This window comes from Strix uralensis, chromosome 2 (assembly GCF_047716275.1).
Source record: "Strix uralensis isolate ZFMK-TIS-50842 chromosome 2, bStrUra1, whole genome shotgun sequence".
In the NCBI taxonomy this organism is placed as follows: domain Eukaryota; kingdom Metazoa; phylum Chordata; class Aves; order Strigiformes; family Strigidae; genus Strix; species Strix uralensis.
The window spans coordinates 114645931-114659704 of NC_133973.1; the positions used below are offsets into that span (position 1 = coordinate 114645931).

The 13774-nt window shown below is 41.4% G+C and overlaps 1 protein-coding gene across 3 annotated transcripts in view; it reads left to right on the plus strand.

Annotated features, from left to right (window-relative positions):
* The window catches only part of FLT1 (fms related receptor tyrosine kinase 1), a 115440-nt gene that overhangs the window by 36909 nt on the left and 64757 nt on the right, over window positions 1-13774 (plus strand). For all 3 annotated transcript variants that reach the window (XM_074859898.1, XM_074859899.1, XM_074859900.1), the window contains exons 9-10: window positions 553-722; window positions 1125-1284. In XM_074859898.1, the coding sequence (XP_074715999.1) occupies window positions 553-722; window positions 1125-1284 (330 nt within the window). The remainder of the gene's footprint in view (window positions 1-552; window positions 723-1124; window positions 1285-13774) is intronic.

Sequence of the window (13774 nt, forward strand, 5' to 3'; positions counted from 1 at the left end):
AGTACTTTCTATGTTGATTTTCTGTTATCTTTAAAAACACTCACTTGATAGCAGGATATCTGATTCTTAAGTGCTTATCTAATCTACTTACTCTTCCTCTTCCTAAAATCACAGCTGTGCTTAGGCTACTGTAATACTTTGTCCCAGGATGCATTCTGAGGTCATAAAAAAATGGTCAGTGCTGAATGATGCAACCTTTATTTGTGTGAATAACTCTTGGCCAAAATGGTTGTCTTCTAGACTAAATGGTGGCACAGACATGGAAAACTGGGATCTTCAGAAACAGAGTTGCAGTTTTCAGCAACTCTTAAATAGAGTAGAGCCCTGTCGGATCCTTATCAATCTTAATATATAGAATGGTATTCTCCAAAGTGCTTTGTAAATATCAACAATCTTATTTGTAAGGGAAGGATAAGCCTCTGGTAAACAGAATCTCAGACTGTAAATTCAGTCCTTGACCAAAGATTGAGAAATGTTGTGAAATGAAAGAACTCAGGCAGTTTAAGCAACATTATTTTTCAAAATTTTGATTTCTGGAATTCTTTTAAACAGGTTAAAAGATGGGCTACCTGCTGCTGAAGAGTGTGCCCGATACATGGTTAAAGACTATTCGTTAATCATCAAGGATGTCGCTGAGGAAGATGCTGGAAGCTACACTATAATATTGAACATACGACAGCGGAACTTGTCTAAGAATCTTACAGTCACTCTTACAGTAAATGGTAAGTTTACAGCATGTTCCCATGCTCCACCTGAACATGTAAATGCTAAATTTTCATTGAGCTAGATTTTCATTGATCTTGCACAGTTCAGGTGATTGTGAATTTTCTTACTGACTTTCAAGGACCCAAATTCAAGCCCCATATGCAGGGTGACAAACCCATCTTGGAACAGGAAGATGGACGCTGGTTTTCATTAGAACGGTTTCTGTCTTCCACAGTCACATACTTGTTCCTGATGACTTAAATGTGTTACTAACCGCTCATCTGACTTGACTTAGGTCTGCTGTTTTTCTTTGTTCTACTGGGGATTTTTCTTATTACTCACCCTGCAGGAATGTAGTATTTTCATGATCATTGGAAGTGAGCTGGGTTTAATTGCTTTCCAATTCTTACCCTTTACAGTGAAACCTCAGATATATGAAAATGCTGTGTCATCATTCCCTGATCCCAATCTGTATTTACTGAGCAGCAAACAAGTGCTGACATGCACTGTGTATGGTATTCCTCAGCCGAAAATTACATGGATGTGGTATCCCTGTAGACAGAACCACTCTAAAACAAGGTAGGACAGCTTCCTTACTTCTATTTAGCATGTCTTCCCTTACTTTTCAGTAATATAAGTCTTCACTTACATTTCAGTATTTACTTTTTTACACGAATAAAGCTTTACATGACCATTGCTTAGTAGAGTTTGTATACTTCTAATCAATGTATTTTTTAACAAATATGTAGGGACAATGCAAGTTTTTCTGCATAATTATTTGAAAATGGAGGTCAGAGTTGTTGTTCTTGTATTGCTACTTAGGTTTATTTACAGTTCACTTCTATTCATGCATGCAATGTCCAGAGGTGACAATTGCTTTTTAATTTTATGAGGAAAGCCAGCAGACAACGTCTTGCAAAGTTCACACATTTTCTCATGGAGGAGATTTCCATACTTTCCTCCATGCACAGTGATTCCCTTGTGTGGCTTTTCTTGAAATTCAACAGAAATAATCTTAAAGACTTGTCCCATTATGATAGTCAAATTTCTCTTACGATATTTTGACTCATAGATTCAGTTCAGCAAACCAAATGTGCCCAGCATTCTCCAGATGATATTTCAACAGTGTAAAATATAAATGGCACCATACAAGCTTACTGGATGCTGATGTGGCGCTTAACTAATCCTCTTTTATATTTAAGCTTTCTTTTGAGCTCTGTTTCTTACAATTACAAGTTTGTGTGTTGACTCATTTATTCAAAGCTCTTCCCACATCATGAAATCTGACACAGTCTTAATGATTAACACTCAACCTCCACAATGGCATTAGCATTAAACTACTACTGGAGAATTCAAGCATGCAAGGTATTTGGATTACAGCACAATGAAGATATTTAAAAACCTAACAAAAGTTTAGGAACCAACATTTTCTCAGTTTCATTTGAAGATAATCACTTTACATAGGGTTTAACTTCAACTGTTTCATAGAATTAGGACTAGTGCCAATCCAGCCAAACATTTAAACACATGCTTAACTGCAGGGATATAAGACACCTCATTCAATGAAATAGGACAAACATCTTATTTCAAATTAAAGGTGCTTGTGAGTGCTTTGTGATCAGTGAGAAAGTGGTCATCGCTTCCTAGAAGCACACATAGTTTTTCCAATTACACCTTGCTTTGGCATTATGCTAATGATGGCATTCTGTGCCCTTCTCACCAAGAGGTGGCACTAGCAATCTCTCCTTTTACTGGAATAGATTAACCTGAAATTTTCCATTTCAAGGACAGGTGAGGGCTGCATTTCCTCTATCTGTTATGTTACCTTTGAAGGACAAGTTGCAAAATTCTGAGTAGTAATTTATTTTTGCTTGTAGGTGCAAGGTGTAAGGGAAAAGAAATCACAACATCTTTTAAGTAGAGAAATCCTGTGAAAGGTGTATATGAAAATCTTCAGTTCTTTCAAGTGTTTATACATCTATGCATACTCTGGATTGAAATCATGGTGTGGCACTGATAAAACATTTGGTTCTTCTTTGGGAGTTGGGGTGGTGCTTGTCCGTTGTCAAATATTTCCTTCTGTTAACAAGCACAGATCTGCGCTACAGCACAGGAGAGCATGTCATCAGAAATAGAAATTAATATCCACAAGCAGGTGTTTAATAATGTGCTAAACTGTAGACTCAATTAAATGTTAATTAGAAGTGTGTTTAAGCAGGTGATCAAAGGAGAAATGTAACAATTTGAATCAGCTATTGGCTCTGTTACAAGGTTGTTTCCAGACTTGCTTCCAAATTGCCTTCGTAATTGTCCTGTGACAATTCACTTTAACCCCCTCCCCTTCCTTCTCCTTTAAATACTCATTAAAGTAGTCTGGACAACAACATTTTTAATGCTTTGCTTAAGAGGAGTGGAATGACTCCCTCTGAATAATATGGTGACAATTAACTATCGCAGAAAGGCAGAAATACCTGAATAATTACATTTTGTCTCCTGCTCTGGGACAGGAGCAGAGTGGACTACCGTGGCAGCTGACACGCCTTGCTCAGGCTGATGTCTGTGCCTGTTCACATGTTCTCCCTGAAGACCTGGAGAACCCTTTAATCCTACCTATTTCACTATCCTTTCCTCTTTGTGTGAGGGGAGGCTTGCCTAAAAAACAGATTTTAAGATGTGTGTACCTTGTGCAGCAGATAAAAAATGTATCTTACTCTGCCATTACAACATTTCTTTGGATTTACCTGCCCAATATTAGGTTTCTAGGGCTAAATTGTTGCTCTATTTGTGCTCAAGTAGTGCCTATTTCTGTGCACAGATAGATGTACCTTGTACCTTAGGTTGATAGACTGACACAGGTTACCATTATTCAGTGTACGACAGTAGAGTTTCTCATCAAGTTTGAGTCCCATGCCACAGGACAGAGCATGCACTCTGAGCTGGAAGATGCTGTTGCTGCAAAGACCTTGTAGTGCACAGATCTGTTTGCTCAAGATTCATATATGTGTTTAACTTAACATCACTTGAGTACTCTCACTGAAAGCTGGGGAATGATGCGTAGCGCGCAAATTAGATTTTTTAGTTTTGAAGGATTGTTGTCTATGGGTTCCTTAATAGAAGCCATTAGGTTATCTGCCTGCTTCTTTCAATTTCTGTTCCAGACGGTATTTCTGTTTCAAATATCTAAAGGTGCCTCAATGGATTCCATTGCATTTAAATAAAATACAGATATATTTTAATGCTTTGTGATTGATACAATCAATTTGCATAACTCTCCTCTCTACTTCAATCAGGCCAGTAACAGGAGGCCAGCCAAATTAAACAGTTTCCATAGTTTCCTCCTAGCAAATTAAAAAAAAAAAAAAAAGAAAAGGTTGTAAAATTGCTCAACAAATGTGATTTTTTGGAATGTGGAGAGACCAATGCCATTAAAATTCCCTGTTCTTTATTTTCTGTTAAAATTACTTTGCTTAAACCAACTCTATTGCCATTAAATAACGTTTTGTTAGCCAGCTTGCTAACTAGATGGATAGGTGGAGAAATTATCTTCTGTTGTTCACCCGGGCAAGGAAACATAGAAGAGTCAAGAAAAACTGTCTGGGGCAAAAAGTAGTGTTTTGGGGGGTTTTAAAGCTTACACAAAGCTAGTTAATTCAAAGACAGCAGGCAAAAGACAGTAGAAGATGCAATAAGAGTTAAAATAAAATGCAATTTAAAAAATTAGATTAGTCTTTCTTAAATGGTCAAGAAACTTCTTTTTCAGTGCTTACTCCAGCTTACTGTACTGCTCTGTAGCAAACGGATACATCCCCGTGGTGGGCAGCTCCCAGTTGCTCAGTGGATAAAGCAGAAGACAGCCTGAAGGACACTTGTCCTGCAGTGTCCATCAGCCTCCTTGGCCTATTCCCTACCACCCTGGAGTTGTTCTTTCTGGCTTTGTTTCGGCTCAGGTTGGGTTGTCAGCGGAGGTGTGTGGAGGGGCAGCCAGGGGCAGGGTTTGGCTCCGGAGACCTGGAGCCAGCCCGACTGGGATCCACCTAAAACTCATCAGCTCTGAGGCTGCAGGAGTATCTACATGCCAGCAACATGCTTGCTGTTAATGGTTCCTGACCTGAATCTCTTCAGCAGATTTGTGTTTACCTTAAACTGGCCTGACAGAGATTGCCAAGAAAGGCGTGTGGGATACTGATATTGCTCAGTGGAAGCAGTGGTTTCCTCAGCAATTGTGCAGTGTGTCACTGGGGGCAGTTTCTCTCTCTGGACATTTCCATGTGGGCAGTTCAAGAGAGATCTTCATTGTGGTCTCCCCAGGGTCTGACTGATCAGCCCTTAAGAAGCAAGACGGAAACTTTATCTTGGGTGTTCCAACTCTCCCATCACCTTGCTGCCTCCCTCTCTTCTTGAGCTATCAGTTTTGTTTAGCCTCAAACTGAATATCAGATGATTACTTTAAAACCCTGCTGTCACATCAGTCTGCGTCTTTTTGGTTTTTGTTTTTTTCTCTGTGTGTGTGTGCATGAGGGAGAGAGAAACATGACAGTATTGTGGAGATGCCTACAGAAACAAAGTCTTTGGAAAAACTTGTACCTGATTCTCTGTCCCTCTGACTATAGTGTCAGGATATGAACTCTTCTTGGTGGCAGAACCACCTCAATGGTGTGATTGGGAATGAAGGGCTGAAGCATGAAGTTGAGGACAGAAGCAGGCAGCAGGAACCAGGGGCTGTGCAGTAATGCCTAAGCTGGTACTGCTGCCAAAGAGCTAACCTCAAGAAACCACAACATTTGTAGCACTCTGGTGTGTGTGGGTCCTCACTGAAATCACTACTGATTTAACACAGGGTGATAAGAAGGGAATATTACCTCCCTCTGAGGCTTGTCTGAAGTGTAAAGGTAAGGTCACATGAATGATTTTCTATAGAAATAGCTCTCCAGCACTACAGAGGGAGGAAGAGGACTGTGTCATGGATCTCTGTGAGGCAAAAGCTAGAGGTTTTCCTTGAAACTTCTGCAGAGGTATAGAAAGACTGAAACTACCGCAATGAAAGTTCATCGCCAGACTCCCACCAGCTTCAGTGAAAGAGGAGGCAGGCCATGTGTGCATAGCAGTCTAATTGCATTTCTGCATTGTTTATGCAGTGTATTAATAAGGGATTGAAAGGCAGAATCATTAGGATGTGCTTGGATAGATTATCAGGGGAAACCAGATTTGGAACATCAGTGAGGTATGTAAAATGAACAAGTAAAGAACAAATGTTAATTGTACTTAATTAGAAATGTACTGAACCACCCAAATTTAATTGTTGCATGTCTGCAAACATTGATGCCCATTAGTTTGTCTACAGCGACTGTTTTTGTTCCCCATGCCACCTTCTATTTTCAGGAAGGGGAAGTCTGAGTCCGTAGAGCTGGTAAAAGTAGGTCAGATGCCATTAATAAACAGGTAGTTCAAAAATGCCTTTGTTTAATTTGACATGTGGCCAGATGCTCAGCTCTAAATTCACACTGGCTGAGGATCTGGCTGGTCGTGTTCATGCCTTCCACTATCTACTACAAGAAGCTTTTCTTACAAGGATCTAGTAATATAAAGTAACTTAAAATGGGTACACCAAAAAAATATGCTATAGCTATTCCCTTATTTTGCCATGGCTGGGGAAATAGATTAGTGTAAATAAAAATCAGACCCTCTGTTTTTCATATATCTTTCAAAAAATGCAGAGGAATGGACATGAGTAGCGTGGACTTGCAAAGAATTTGAAGCCAAAAGAAAGAGAGGAGTGAAATAGCATCTGATCTGCTTCAGCCTGAACAAGCAAATGTGCTGAAGCATCTCATTCTGTACTTCCACTGTGAGCCAAAAGTCAATGCTTGCTTGTGAACACTTTCTATCCTTTGAAAACAGCTAGTAGGGCTGTATCCTTGTCCTCAGTCAGTATTTTGGAATTTTTTAATATTTTTTTTAATATTTTACTTACAAATGCCATATGAATCAGACCTGGCATATATGTATGGATAAATAAGCTTGACAAATACATGCTATACGCTGTTTGCCCCAGTCTGTCCTCAGGGTAACACACTGATTAATTTAATCTGCAAGCTGTAAATACTTTCATTATGGGTCTTAGCTGAACCAAAAGCTTAAGCTTTCAAATTTCAATATTGTTAGTTTTCAAATCACTTTAAATGAAAGTTTTTCAAGTTTAATAGGAAATGTTGTAAACCAAAATGCATTATATTGTCCAAGTAATTTTTGTAATTTGTCATTGATCAAACCTAAAACATAAGGATTACAATAAGATCCAGAAGGTCAGGGGTGCTCTGCTTAGTATCACACTTTTATCCTTATTTGCCTACTTTTTTTTCACTTGCTGTCCCTCATTTTTGTTTCTCAGTTTCTTATTTTCTCCTCTTGTTGCCTTCACAGGGTGGCCTTTTGGCTTTACTAGGGACAGTCTGACACCCAGTCTTAAGGAAGAACACATAAGGGTCATGCAGATGGTGAGACGTTATTGCTTGATCTTTTACTCACTGTGGCCCAGCCCATAGAAACTAAAGCGTGTGACAGGCTGTACGTGGGGACTGCACGTTGTGAGTGAGGCTCTGCGTGCTGGCGGTGTCTGAGCCAGTGGGACGTCCCAGCCTGTAGCCAGAAACCTGCTCCTGCGCTAGCAGGGGCTCTTGGCCAAAGGAAGGCACCAGGTCAAACTCTGTGTGTGCTTAGGAGTGATTATGAACGGAGTACTATTACTGGATCAAGTACACCTTTTATAAAAATATACAAACTTTAGTTAGTATCCTTTTTCCTTTTATGTGTATGCCTTTCAAAAAGCCTTTGCAGAAGACTTTGAACAGACACAGCATATGAGGTAAGATCATGCTCAGAAAAAAAAAAAATATTCAGTTAAAAAACAGAAAACAGAGGTTAAGAGGGAACAGCCAGTTCTTGCAGCATAGGGAGGTGACCAGTGAAGTTTTTCAGGAGCTGGTGCTGGGGTCTGTACTTGTCAACATGTACAGATATAACCTGGAAAAGGTGGTAAGGAGGTGACAGAGTTTGCTGATGATACTAAGTTATTCACATTTGTAAGGATGAGGGCTAATTGCAAAGAAATGCAGAACTGTATGAATCTGGGTATCTCAGTGATGAAGTGGCAGACGAAATTCACTGCAGATAAATGTGCATGATGTACATAGGTAAAAACAATCCCACTTTCACATGTAAAATTTAAGTGTAAAAAGGCTGTTGGCTGATCATTACCACCACAAAGAGGGATCTGAGTGTTGTGATATACCGGTTTGTGAAAGTGATCACAATCATGAGCAGCTCAAAAAGCAGATCAAGTGTTAGGAATTACCAGGAAAAAAATAAAGAACAAAACAGAGAACACCATGATAGCTTCACATAAATCCATAAATTACCAACACCTTTTATACTATGAACATTTCTGATCCTTTCATCTCAAATGCAGCCAAACTGGGAGGCACACCGGGAGGGGCAACAAAAAGGATCAAAGAAATTTCAGGGAATGAGAGGAATGTGTGAGGGATGGGTGAGAAGGGAGGTCAAGGCTATGCAGACCGAAAAAGAGGTGACCTAGAGGCTACACGATAGAGATCTACAGACTTGTGAAGGACACACATGTCTGAGGATCAGTTGTGTGTGTCTTTTCCAGTTCAAGAAGTAGGGGCCATTAAATGAAGCCAGGAGGAGTGCAATTTGGAACAGAAAAAGGAAATGGCTCTTCATGCAGCAGGTAGCAGATCTGTGAAAATCCTTGCCAGAGGACTTTGAGGGTTTGAAAAGTTTGCACAAAGTCTTGGAAGAGAAATCCACTCAAGTGTAGAAATGGCCTCCACTGCGGGAAGTTCCTGAGCTGATAATAATTGGTGACTGGGGGAGTATTAGGAGGAAGTATCTGAAGGTAGTCCTGCTCTTACTCATCCCCAACCATCTGCTTATGGTCATTGTTGAGACAGGATATGGGGTAGATGGATCCTTGGTCTTATATCCACGTCTGTCAGTATTTTCTCTTCCTGTTTTCCCTCTAATCAACTCCCCTCTCTCCTTAAAAATGTTTCCCTCCATTCTTTCTCATCCCTTCCTTGTATTCTGCCTGCACTTCCAGTCCCGCACTCCAGTCAGCCCAGAGTTGCTCTTAGATGCTTACTTTCAGTGATGCTGAAAACAAATCATCCTGAAAAAGAGAACCTCAGTACAGCAATAGGTCTTTCACCTCCTCTGCTGGTCACTGGGAAATGGAAAGAGTGTTAGTTATGCTTCCAGCTTGTCAGCAAGACAGAGAGTATTAAGGACTGTGTAAATAGATTAGTAAAGAGTTACTCTTTTCTAGAGCCAAGAGGATCCAGTCAGGACAGCAAAGGAAAGGAAGAGAATTTTGACATTATGAGAAGGAAGGTGTTTGGGATACCTGGATCTTAGAAAGCTACAGATGTGAGGTTACATCTAGAAGTCAGGTTAGCTGTTAGGAGTGACTTGTGCATGGGCAATAACTTATGCCAAAAGGGTCTGAACAATATCTTGGATTTTATGCATAGGAAACATAGGTTGTAAATAGAAGAAACAAAGTTCAAGAGTGAACATTGTATGTAGAGGCTTCATGGTCTTTCTCTTTAGGTTTCTGACTGCTCAACGAAACCAGAAAACACCTCTTCCTTTCAGTACTACAGACTATTAAAATCAAACACTTTTTTCCCCTGAAAGAAATTCTAGGTGCTTGTGGAAACCTTATGCTTTGAGTGATAATTTTGTAGTTCCAACCAACATCTAGCTCCTCTGTGGAGGACATAGTTGTCTCTTTCAGACAGAGAAGGTGGAGGCTGAGTCACAGTGACTGCATGGGAGATGAGTGATTAGTCTAGCAAAGGAGGGAAAGGAGATGAACAAGAAGGAAGGAAGGAAGGATTAGCTGAAATATGATGGTATTTGGTGTCCAGAAGAATGCTAAGTAGTGTGAAGCAGGAAATGGAGGGTCAAGAAGCAAAATATAATTATCTGATAAGAAACTCAAGGTGAGAAAATTTCAGATCACCTCAGGATTTGCAAACAGCTGAAAAATTATTTTCAAATGCTGTTATGTTCCCTAATGGTCAGGGATCTCAAATACTGGCAAAGAAGTTGGATGCAAAATGTGGTGTTTGGTGACCCTCAGCCTCAGGCATTTGTCTTTTCGCTGTGAATAGCTGATATTGTAGGGTGCTCAGTGTACAGATGTAGAAGTGATTTTTTTGGTGTGGAAATGTGAGCATGGGCTGATGAAAGGTTGAAAGGTGGGATAGGTAAGACTGCTGTTGATCTTAGTGCTTCTGTTGAGATAGTTCAGATCAATCAGCTTTCTGTGGTAGCATACTGGAAGAGTTCAGGGCAAGCCATAATGTTTGGAAAGGATGTCTATGAAAGGGAAACACTATCCATTTATTGTCACGTGTAGATAATAGCAAGAAAGGTAATGTGCAGTTGTCAAACACTATTTTTCCATAGAGCCATGGCAATATGCAACAAAGCTATGAATGCCATATACCGTACTGTTTTCGAAGATCCTCACCAGGAGGAGGTGGCATTCAGGGCATTGGGGATCTCCCCTAGAGAATATGCTTTCTTTCTAAGTATCCCCCTTAGTAGGCACACAGAACATCCTACAAAACAGAAAATAACTCAATCCTCACTCTGGCAACTGAGCAGTGCACCAGGGCCCCAACCCAGCCTAATGCATGGAGGACACTGAGAAATCCTGCAGGCACTGTGCAGCTCATCAGTGAATAATTTCTCAGCACAGCTAATAGTGTCCTTGGTCACATGTTGCTCCTGCATTGGAGACAGAGGTTCAGCAGTGGCAATCAAGAGTTGCTGCTCTCTGAGGGCCATGAGCATGTCTGAAGTGAGATGGGCTGATGATGTCCCATCTGCTCTGCAGTGACACTGCAGTGGGAAGTAGTAGCAATCAGTGCCACTGAGAGCAGAAAGGAGAATAAGAGATGCAGAGGAGGAACCTGCACCACTTTCACCAGGACTTCTTGTTTGGCATTCCTTTCTAAGCTCCTAAATAAATATAAATAAACAAACTACAATATATGATGTAAACTCTATACAGCTCCTACTATTTGTAGAATATTTCCTCCTAACCCCACTAACCCACTTGTCAGGGAAGGTGCTTGGGATGAACTCCCAGCTGGCTGCAGCTTTGCCACCAAATGCAGTGGGGCTGACATTTCAGCCTCTCATTATTTTTGACCTAGAGCAGGAATGCTTGAACCATAGCTCATTAGAATCATAGAATCGCATCCAGAGTCAAAGCTTGTGGAGCATGCTGGCGGGGAGCCAGCACACGTTCTCCCCCTCCACCCCTATAAAGCACGTTTCACAACCTGTACATGCTCCCTGCTACTATTTTCCCCTCTCTGTTTCCTGGCTCAGATCGACTCAATATTCCCCAGGACACGTGGCTACGCCAGCCCCATGCTACCAGTTGCACGGCACAGGATGCCCAGGCACGGAGCAGGCGAGGCCCATGTCACTGAGATTTTTTTTATAATGTCCAAGTGGAAAATAGTTCATATATATTCTTTATAATTCCAAGAATTTCCAGAGTTCCTGTCTTAAAGTTAGTGTTGTCACCATCGCGTCTTGAAAGAGATGAGTCAGCCCAACTTGAATTTGTAATAACATTGCCCGGATGCTGCTAGGAATTGATTGCTGTCCTAAAAAAAGGATAGATGTTGAGAAAAATATTGTGCCTGCCATTAATCTCTCTCAAAATTGATCACCATCAGGACAGGATGGTTTACTCTTGCTCCTAGTACTGGTGCAATTGCCAAATATTAGATATTATTAAATATATAAAAATATATATATTAGATATTATTAAATAAGAGTGTGATTGAGGCTGCCAGTGACTTTGCCAAGAGGAATGCTTAGAGAATTGAATGAGACATTACAGGAGGGAAAGACTGCAATGTCCTCTGGCATCACACAGGAGGGTTTGGGAGGGAGGAGCTGAGATGAGGAGATGGAAGATGAGTATTTTTCCAACTAATATGGGGATCAAGGCTCTTCTGCTGGTATTTGTCACTGTACTACTTTAAATTGCAGAACTGTCACCAGGATGGGGAATAAGATGTGTCTGGCCAAGCTGGGTCTAGGACTTTCATTTAGGACTGTCTGTCATACAGAGGGTCAAATCCATCCTGTGAGTAATTAGACAAATCCCTTACCTCAGCTCCTATGCTCCACTATAAATCACTGGAGTGACAACAAAACAGCTTTTCTTTTGAGACCAGTAGGCAGGACTTTAGCTTGGAGCTGGTTTGTAATGTGATTTCAATGAAATACATCAAGATGACATGAAGTACACTCTTACCCTGGAAACTTTTCCCCATCAATAGTTATAAATATACCACGCTATTGTGCTTGGCATGCTGTATGCTAATAGAGGTGAGGGCTCTGAAACTCATTAGGAAAGGGAGCGGGCTGTGGAGCAGAGCGAGGACAGTGTGAAGCTAAGGTTGATAACCACGGCCTTGTCCAGAATAGGCCATGGGAGTTTTCTTATCTCACTTTGGCAGGAGGTGCTGCTAGCTTCCTGTGCGAAATCAGGAGCATATGCTGCTTTCCTCTTGTTGTTTGGCTTCCTCTGCTACACAAGACGGTTCCCAGCACTGTGATTATCTTTGCATCTTCAAACATGGCACACTCTGCTTCCTCAAGGGCTTGATGTATTCTTGAGAAGCAGGCTGGCTCCCCTCCCCCAGGCCACTTTTCTAGGGCCCCCGCCGATGCCAGCTCTGCGCATCACAGACCTTTTATAAAGCTAAACTTACTTCTGGTTGCATAAACTGTCCCCAGCCCTTCCAAATAAGTGTAAATTCCCAAAGCTAAGGGTGGTGAGCCGGTCTGCCAGCAGAGCTTGCCCCGTGCTGCACGCAGTCAGGCAGGCAGCACGTGCTGCCGGCTTCCCCTGGCCCACAGTGCCAGCAGAGCCACTCTTACCCCTCCTTCCCCCTGCACTGGGCTGCTCTCAAAACTCGCAGGAGAATTAACAGCTTCTGTGTTTACAAAGGAATAGCCTATTTCTCAGGCTCTCGACACAAAGGATGAAGCGTGCCTGTGTGTGCGGGTGTGTGTGTGTGTGCGCGCACAGGCAAACGCACATGCGAGCACGCACGCAGGCACATGGCAAAAACTACTTAGGGGGTGAGAAACCTGATTACTCTGCTTCTCTCAGTGTTCAACTAAGACAGCAGAGTCCAGTTACCTTGCTCTGAGGTTGCATAATGTTTACAAACATACATTTGTACATGCACACACATCCCCCCCCCCCCTTAGCATTTATTATATAGGATCTCTACACATGCATAGTCGCACCCGCAAAGTAGGGACGTGAAAGGATCTGCAGGGAAACAGGTGTAAGAAATGCTTAGAAATGTGCTGGCAGATACCAGCTTGTTTATCAATCTCTGTGCACACTGTGTGCTTTTTCATTAACCTGGCAGTAACCCTGCTGTAAGCTTTCCTGAAGATGCAAAGCAGCGAGGCTCATCCCACAACAAAACATTTCAGGAATTCATGTGCTCCAGAGATATCTGGAGTAAGATTCAGATATCCAAAATTCAGTGGGATTTCCCTGCAAACACTGGCAGTTCTTGCTACAAATAGGATACCCTTGCTATTTTACTGAGTGGATAGTTTGAAATAACTTGTAATTTCTTTACAAAGCAGAAAAATTCATAGCTGATGTTATCCGAGGACACACGCAATGAAACATGAATTGAATTAATGGGAAGATGATTGTGTATTTTGGTCCCAGCCAGAGTAAATTTTTATATTTTCATTTTTCTCTCTTTCTTTCCAAGCATCTGTACTTAACACAAACATTTGGTTTGATGACTATATCTAAGTTCGCCAGAGCCTTTTTCTGTTACAAAATGCCTGTTGTTAGAAGCTGGTCAGGTTAGGAGGCAGCACTCCTAATTACTCCCATTTGTTCCTTCCCCATCTCTGCCTGATGTTGCTGGCTTAAGCAGTGGCTTCATATGGCACCACTGGCAGCAGCAAGAGG